We start from the raw sequence: 9275 nt of genomic DNA, 5'->3' as shown, positions 1-9275 counted from the left end.
ACTCACTGACGTGATAACTCATAAGAACAAGTGATATATACATAGATACATATTTTTATTTGTGTGAAGCCTAACTCGTGAGTATGGGGTTTAGTTTTCCTGTTTAGACAAATCTAACTAGAACCTTAATTTAAGCAACTAATAATCCACAATCCATAGCTGTGCTACATATATTTCTATTCACATAGCTTGAGAGCAAACTGACAAATAAAGACCCCAGAACTTAAGTGCAATGTGTATATAAAATACCAATATTCCCTAGTGGTAATCTAATAGATTGGCCATATATAAGGCCATATAGCCATATGGAAGATTAACCGATATTTATACCTATAACATTATCTGGGTCCTATAATAGAATTACTAAGTATCCTATATACTTGGCACTGCGTAGGCTAAGTATTAAATAATTGCAACAGAGAGAGTGTTTTTAACATTTCAAAGGGTAGCATACATATATACTTTATGCTGTCTTTTTTTAGAAATCAACTAATAAAGGTTATATTTTAAAACTGGGTATATTTTTCTGTCTCAAGTTCCAGTAATCGTCCGAACTAAACTAAATAATTCAATTTAAGTGCAAAAAAGCATTCTTTTTGGACTAACCTGCTCTCATAGCAGAGATAGCCCTCCTTTTGTAAATAAAGCTTTTCTTATGCTTACGCACTGCTTCCTAAGTGTTCAGACATTAATCTAAAATTGCATTACTTAAAGCAAAAAATTAAAGTTAAGAAACAAAACACTTAGGCAGATAACTCTTTAAACCCCCAAGAATAAAGGTTCAAATTTTTCTCTAAACACGTCACTACTATCCCGCTTGAGGATAGTTAATCGTTTAACCCCTTAATGACCAACGACGTACGTCCTCACAAAAAATACCCTTAACGACTGAGGACGTACAACGTACGTCGGCGGTCTTGGAAAGCAGTGGAAGCGATCCTGATCACTTCCAGATGCTTTCCGGTTATTGCAGTGATGCCTCGATATTGAGGCATCCTGCAATAACATTTCTTACCCCTCCGAAGCAGACAGAGCCACTCTGTGGCCCTCTCTGCACCGGACATCGATGGCCGGTATCGTTGGTGGGTGGGAGCCGGTGTGGGAGGCGGATGGGCGGCCATCGATGGCTTGGATCATCAAGAGGGCGGCGATTGGGAGCTGTTTGTGGGGGTCAGGGAGGTTAGGGGCTAAGGGGAGATCCTTCACAGCAGCATATGTAAATATGCTACATCTATTTAAAAAAACAATCTACCTTTTAGTTTAGTACTGGCAGACTTTCTGCCAGTACTTAAGATGGCGGGGACATTTGTGGAGTGGGGGAGGGAAGAGAGCTGTTTGGGAGGGATCAGGGGGTCTGATGTGTCAGGTGGGTGGCTGATCTCTACACTAAAGCTAAAATTAACCCTACAAGCTACCAAATTAACCCCTTCACTGCTGGGCATAATACACGTGTGATGCGCAGCTGCATTTAGTGGCCTTCAATTTACCAAAAAGCAACACCAAAACCATTTATGTCTACTATTTCTGAACAAAGGGGATCCCAGAGAAGCATTTACAACCATTTGTGTGATAATTGCACAAGCCGTTTGTAAATAATTTCAGAGAGAAACCTAAAATTGTGAAAAATGTAACTTTTTTTTTTTTATTTGATCGTATTTGGCATTGTAATGGTGGCATGAAATATACCAAAATGGGCCTAGATCAATACTTGGGGTTGTCTACTACACTACACTAAAGCTAAATTTAACCCTAGAAGCTCCCTACATGCTCGCTAAGTAACCCCTTCACTGCTGGGCATAATACACGCGTGGTGCGCAGTGGCATTTAGCGGCCTTCTAATTACCAAAAAGCAACGCCAAAGCCATATATGTCTGCTATTTCTGAACAAAGGGGATCCCATAGAAGAATTTACAATCATTTATGCCATAATTGCACAAGTTGTTTGTAAATCATTTCAGTGAGAAACCTAAAGTTTGTGAAAAAGTGAACTTTTTTTTTTTTATTTGATCGCATTTGGCGGTGAAATGGTGGCATGAAATATACCAAAATGGGCCTAGATAAATACTTTGGGTTGTCTTCAAAAAAAAAAAAATATACATGTCAAGGGATATTCAGGGATTCCTGACATATATTAGTGTCCCAATGTAACTATCGCTAATTTTGGAATAAAAATGGTTTGGAAATAGCAAAGTGCTACTTGTATTTATGGCCCTATAACTTACAAAAAAAGCAAAGAAGATGTAAACATTGGGTATTTCTAAACTCAGGACAAAATTTAGAAACTATTTAGCATGGGTGTTATTTGGTGGTTGTAGATATGTAACAGATTTTGGGGGTCAAAGTTAGAAAAAGTGTGTTTCCATTTTTTCCTCATATTTTATATTTTTTTTTATAGTAAATTATAAGATATGATAAAAATAATGGTATTTTTAGAAAGTCCATTTAATGGCGAGAAAAACGGTATGTAATATGTGTGGGTACAGTAATGAGTATATAAAAGGTATATAATATGTGTGGGTACAGTAAATGAGTAAGAGGAAAATTACAGCTAAACAAAAACACTGCAAAAATGTAAAAATAGCCTTGGTCCTAAACGGACAGAAAATGGAAAAGTGCTGTGGTCATTAAGGGGTTAAAGAGCCCATGGATAAGAAGCTAGAAACTCTGTTGAGAAAGATTTTTCAGCACACAGGATATTTGTTTCAGCCGGCAGCGGCGGTTGGTGAGATTCTTTATCTGAATTGATCGAGGTGGAAGGTCCCCTTGATGCGATCCATGAAAGAATTAAGGCCTTGAGGGTAGCTAATTCTTTTCTTTGTGATGCAAATATGCAGATTATTCGCCTGAATGCCAAGGCGTCAGGTTTTTCTGTGTTAGCCCGTAGCGCACTCTGGCTGAAGTCTTGGTCTGCGGACATGACTTCTAAATCTAGACTTCTTTACCTTCCATTTAAGGTGGAAGATTCTTTTTGTTCCAGGACTGGACTCAATTATATCCACGGTCACTGGAGGCAAAGGTGCCTTTTTGCCGCAGGATAAGAAGAACAAACCTAAGGGACAGGGTCCTAATTTTCGTTCCTTTCGTTCGGATAAATCCCATCATCAGCAGCCCTCTGCAAAGCCTGAAGGAACTTGGAAGCCGGCTCAGTGCTGGAATAAATCCAAGCAGAACAAGAAGCCCGACGAGTCAAAGTCGACATGAAGGGGCAACCCCCGATCAGGCTCTGGATCATGTAGGAAGCAGACTGTCGCTCTTTTCGAAGCTTGGTTTGGGGACGTGCAAGACCCGTAGGTCCTGGAGGTCATCGCTCAGGGATACAGGATAGGTTTTAAGTCTCATCCTCCCAGTGGCAGATTCCTTTTTTCAAACCTGTTAACAAGGCCAGAAAAGAGAGAGGCCTTTCTAGGGTGCATGAGGGATCTCTCCTCCCTGGGAGTCATTGTCCCGGTACCTCTTCCAGAAAGAGGTCTGGGATACTACTTAAACCTTTTTGTGGTCCCAAAGAAGGAGGGAAATTTCCGCCCGATTCTGGATCTAAAGTGCTTAAACAAATTCCTATCTATCCCCTCGTTCAAGATGGAGACAATCTTTTAGTTCAGGAAGGACAGTTCATGACCACAATAGATCTGAAGGATGCTTACCTACACGTTCCAATACACAAGGAACACTTCAAGTTCCTAAGGTTTGCGTTCCTGGACCAGCACTTCCAGTTTATTGCACTTCCGTTCGGTCTAGCTACTGCTCCAAGAGTTTTTACGAAGGTTCTAGGGGCTCTGCTTGCAGTGGCCAGAACCAGAGGTATAGCAGTAGCGCCATACTTGGACGATATTCTGGTTCAAACACCATCCTGTCTCCTGGCAGAAGACCATTCGAAAGCTCTTCTATTTCTTCGATCTCATGGATGGAAGATAAACTTAGAAAAGAGTTCTCTTACTCCCAGTACCAGGGTGGAGTTACTGGCTACTATAATAGACTCCATATCCATGAGGATATTCTTTACAGACCAGAGGCGTTACAAGCCAACTTCCAATTGTCTTGCCCTCCAAACTGGCCCTCTGTGGCTCGGTGTATGGAGGTGATTGGTTTCATGGTGTCCTGTATGGACATCATTCCTTTTGCCAGATTCCATCTCAGACCTATTCAGCTGTGCAGTGGAATGGCGATCATTCGGATCTGTCTCAACAGATTTCACTGGACAACCGGTTGAGAGAATCGCTTTCTTGGTGGCTCTGTCCAGATGACCTGTCCCAAGGGACGTCCTTCTTGAGACCATCCTGGGAGATTGTGACTACGGACGCAAGTCTCTCAGGATGGGGAGCTGTTTGGGGTGCCAGGAAGGCACAGGGCCTGTGCACTCAAGAGGAATCTCTCCTCCCGATCAACATTTTGGAACTTTGAGTGATCTTCAACGCTCTGAAGGCTTGGCCTCTACTGGGTTCATCCCAGTTTATCAGATTCCAATCAGACAACATTACCTTGGTGGCTTACATCAGCCATCAGGGGGGAACAAGGAGCTCCCTAGCAATGAGGGAAGTATCTCGGATTCTGGAATGGGCGGAGGCCCACAACTGCTCGCTGTCAGCGATCCACATTCCGGGTGTGGACAACTGGGAAACGGATTTCCTCAGCAGACAATCCTTTCATCTGGGGGAATAGTCTCTCCATCCCGAGGTGTTTGCGGAGATTTGTAACAGATGGGGACGCCAGAGATAGATCTCATGGTGTCCTGGCTCAATTCCAAGTTACCAAGATATGGGTCGCGGTCCAGGGATCCTCAGGCGGAGCTAATAGATGCATTAGCAGTGCCTTGGAGGTTCCATCTGATCTAAATTTTTCCGCCGTTATCACTCCTTCCTCTTGTAGTGTCCTGCATCAAGCAGGAACAAGCATCAGTGATCCTAATTGCTCCATCGTGGCCGCGAAGGATGTGGTTTGTGAGCCTGGTGGAGATGTCCTCATCTCCTCCATGGAGGTTACCTTGTCGCAGGGATCTGCTGGAACAGGGTCCTTTTGTTCATCAAAATCTAGATTCTCTGAGGCTGACTGCGTGGAGATTGAACGCTTAGTCCTCGCCAAGAGGGTTTTCTCTGAGAGGGTTATTGATACTCTCATTCGAGCTCGTAAGCCGGTTACTCGTCGCATCTATCATAGGGTGTGGAGGACCTACTTATTCTGGTGTGAAGAACGTGGATTCCCCTGGCATAAGGTCAGGGTTTCCAGGATTCTCTTCTTTCTCCAGGATGGCCTAGAGAAGGACCTTTCTGCTAGTTCTCTTAAGGGACAGATTTCGGCCCTGTCTGTTTTACTGCATAAGAGGCTCGCTAAGCTTCCAGATGTTCGGGTTCTGACTAGAATCAGGCTGGTGTTTTGATCTATTGCTCCTCCTTGGAGTTAAAATCTTGTTCTTACAGTGTTGCAGAGGGCTCCGTTTTGAGCCTATGCTTGTAATTGACATTAAGTTACTGTCTTGGAAGGTTCTTTTTCTACTGGCTATTGCTTTTGCGCGCAGAGTACTGTATCTGAGATTGCTGCCTTGCAATGTGAGCCTCCTTACCTAGTATTCAATGCTGATAAGGCTACATCAATCAGGAGATTTGTGGTCCCTTCCTTGTGTCCTGATCCTTCTTCTTCAAAGGAACGGTTACTTCATAATTTGGATGTGGTTCGAGCCTTGAAGTTCTATTTTCAGGCTACGAAGGAATTTAGACAAACTTCTTCTTTGTTTGTTGTCTATTCTGGGAAGCGTAGGGGACAGAAGGCGCCTTCCACTTCCTTATCTTTTTGGTTGAGGAGCATTATTCGCTTAGCATATGAGACAGCGGGACATAAGCCTCCTCAGAGGATTAAGGCTCATTCAACTAGAGATGTGGCTTCCTCTTTTTCCTTTAAGAACGAGGCCTCTATGGATCAGATTTGTAGGGCGGCTACCTGGTCCTCCTTGCATACCTTTTAAAAATGTTACAAAATTGACGTTTTTGCTTCGGCTGAAGCAGCTTTTGGGAGAAAGGTTTTGCAGACTGTGGTGCCCTCAGAATAGGGTCTGCCTCTCTTTTTGCCCTCCCGTTTCATTCAGTGTCCTCTAGAGCTTGGGTATATGTTTCCCACAAGTAAGGAATGAAGCCGTGGACTCTCCACATATTAAGAAGGAAAACATAAATTATGCTTACCAGATCATTTCCTTCTGTATGAGGAGATTCCACAGCCCCTGCACGTATTTCTCCGATGGGCGGACCTAAATTTTAGTTTTTTATTTTTCCGGCACCATTTATACCCTGATATTTCTCCTACTGTTCCTTGTTCCCTCGGCAGAATGACTGGGATTTGAGGGGAGTGGGGGAGTTATTTAAGCCTTTGGCTGGGGTGTCTTTGCCTCCTCCTGGTGGCCGTGTTCAGTATTTCCCACAAGTAAAATATGAAGCCGTAGACTAGCCTCATATAGAAGGAAAGGAAATGATCTGGTAAGCATAATTTATGTTTTTCTATCTTTTGCCCTTCTACACACACTCCTTCTAATATTTTTTTTTAACCTCTCTAACCCTTTCTCTTCTTGCCTCTCTATTAATCTTCCCCACCACCTCTTTCATTTTCTCTCCCCCATCTCTCAGGAGAGGTGTTTGATTATTTGGTGTCTCATGGTCGAATGAAGGAAAAAGAGGCCCGTGCAAAATTCCGTCAGGTGAGAGACTTTCTCTTTTCTTTCTCGTGATTCTTATTTTTGGTTTTCCCTTTTTGTTTATAAAATAAAGAAATACAAAACTGTTTTGTCCATTCTTTGCAGATTGTCTCTGCAGTCCACTACTGTCATCAGAAGAACATAGTGCATAGGGATCTCAAGGTCAGGAATAGCCCATGTGACACATTGCCTTACACACAACGCAAATTATTTAAGTCTTCTCTCCACCACCATAAACTTGTCATTTGCTTCTGGCGCTCTTTTATGGTGCTTTATAAAACACTCTCTCTCTTGCTACTCTCTCACAAGTTCTGCCCTCTCTCTCTCCCCAGGCAGAGAACCTCCTCTTAGACTCAGATGCCAATATAAAGATTGCAGATTTTGGTTTCAGTAATGAGTTCACCCCTGGTGGGAAGCTCGATACTTTCTGTGGAAGCCCCCCATATGCTGCGCCTGAGCTCTTCCAGGGCAAGCGATACAATGGCCCTGAAGTGGATGTCTGGAGTTTGGGTGTAATTCTGTACACGTTGGTCAGTGGCTCACTTCCATTTGATGGCCAGAACCTCAAGGTAAGATCTGAGGATATTATGTGTTCATTAGTGACAGATTAGAGACTGATCTGGAGATGAGTACGACACAGGAAGACGAATTCAGATAAAAGGTTGACTATTTACTTTACTGCAAAACGTAAAATCTTGACCCTGCCACAATCAAAATGCTAAAAAACAGATTTCTCCTAACCAAAACCCAACAGTAATTGTAAGAACACCTGAAAACCTTGAGCTGGGATAATAGGATACTTTTAATTTATCCTAGGAACTGAGAGAGCGGGTTTTGCGGGGGAAATATCGAGTCCCATTTTATATGAGCACAGACTGTGAGAGCGTCTTGCGAAGGTTCTTGGTCCTAAACCCAAGCAAGAGATGTACTCTAGAGGTAAGCTCTTCTTGTCATCTCTGGCTTTCTATTATATTTTTACTTTGTGGTCTCTTAATGTTTCTGTCTCTCAGCAAATAATGAACGACAAATGGATGAATATTGGTTATGACAGTGATGATCTAAAACCATATCGAGAACCTGAGGAAGATCATGCTGATCCCAAACGTATTGGTAAGTGGAGTGACTAAGACGAAGGTCATCCTCTTTTGAGGGCTACCAATGTTTTATCACAGATGATTTGGCTTTCGGCCATGACACTACAGAAATCGGTGTACCCAATCTTGGTAGCTTTTAAAAGTTGTCACAGGCTGTGGACATCAAGGTGTTCTTTGAATCAGCAGTCGTTAAATATTGAAATCATCCAGTAGAAGGTAGCACAGATGTTTGGCAGGAAGAACAAATTAATTCTAGACTGCAATAGAGATTCTGTAAATCCCACTAAAGGACCTTGGTGTCCACCATAACTGCCAGTTCACTAAGTGCGAAAGTGTGGTACTTAGTATTGATGGACAGAAACCTGAAATGTTCAGTCTCAGGCTTGTAAAGATCTTATGATATCCAGCAGCCAAGCTTCATGAAACAGTAGGGTTTAGAAACCAGAAGAACAGGAGTATTAATATGACCGTGCATAGCCTGATGCAACGGCATATCCCAACTTTTTAGTTGGGGCCACTTGCTCAAACTCCTGTTGAAGACTCTGCATTTATTCCAGCGTATATCAGAAAACCCTGTTAGTATTCAAGTAAGATGACCGTAAAATGTCTGTCAGATTAGAGGAATTCCGATTACAAAATGGAAAATAGTTACTATATGTAAATCTTCAGTACCCTTTTATGCAGAAACATAGATTTTGACTGCAGATAAGAACCTTAAACCCATCAAGTCTGCCTGATATTTCCTAAAAGTAGAAACATATCTAGTTTGTAGGATAGCCTTATGCTTATCTCAGGTATTAATTAGTATGTAGGATAGCCTTATGCTTATCTCAGGTATTAATTAGTATGTAGGATAGCCTTATGCTTATTATAGGCAGTAATTAGTATGTAGGATAGCGTTATGCTTATCCCATGCATTAATTAGTATGTAGGATAGCCTTATGCTTATCTCAGGTATTAATTAGTATGTAGGATAGCCTTATGCTTATTATAGGCAGTAATTAGTATGTAGGATAGCGTTATGTGTATCCCAGGCAGTAATTAGTATGTAGGATAGCCTTATGCTTATTATAGGCAGTAATAAGTATGTAGGATAGCCTTATGCTTATTATAGGCAGTAATTAGTATGTAGGATAGCGTTATGTGTATCCCAGGCAGTAATTAGTATGTAGGATAGCCTTATGCTTATTATAGGCAGTAATTAGTATGTAGGCTAGCGTTATGTGTATCCCAGGCAGTAATTAGTATGTAGGATAGCCTTATGCTTATTATAGGCAGTAATAAGTATGTAGGATAGCCTTATGCTTATCTCAGGTATTAATTAGTATGTAGGATAGCCTTATGCTTATTATAGGCAGTAATAAGTATGTAGGATAGCCTTATGCTTATTATAGGCAGTAATTAGTATGTAGGATAGTGTTATGTGTATCCCATGCATTAATTAGTATGTAGGATAGCCGTATGCTTATCTCAGGTATTAATTAGTATGTAGGATAGCCTTATGCTTA

The 9275-nt window shown here is 41.8% G+C and overlaps 1 protein-coding gene across 3 annotated transcripts in view; it reads left to right on the top strand.

The window, feature by feature from the left end:
- The window catches only part of MARK4 (microtubule affinity regulating kinase 4), a 103736-nt gene that overhangs the window by 62700 nt on the left and 31761 nt on the right, over positions 1–9275 (top strand). For all 3 annotated transcript variants that reach the window (XM_053688790.1, XM_053688787.1, XM_053688788.1), the window contains 5 exons: positions 6606–6676; positions 6779–6835; positions 7006–7242; positions 7490–7609; positions 7684–7783. In XM_053688790.1, the coding sequence (XP_053544765.1) occupies positions 6606–6676; positions 6779–6835; positions 7006–7242; positions 7490–7609; positions 7684–7783 (585 nt within the window). The remainder of the gene's footprint in view (positions 1–6605; positions 6677–6778; positions 6836–7005; positions 7243–7489; positions 7610–7683; positions 7784–9275) is intronic.

Source organism: Bombina bombina, chromosome 7 (genome assembly GCF_027579735.1).
Source record: "Bombina bombina isolate aBomBom1 chromosome 7, aBomBom1.pri, whole genome shotgun sequence".
Lineage (NCBI taxonomy): Eukaryota > Metazoa > Chordata > Amphibia > Anura > Bombinatoridae > Bombina > Bombina bombina.
The sequence above is the reverse complement of the archived record's forward strand: the minus strand, read 5'-3'. Positions and strand labels throughout refer to the sequence as shown.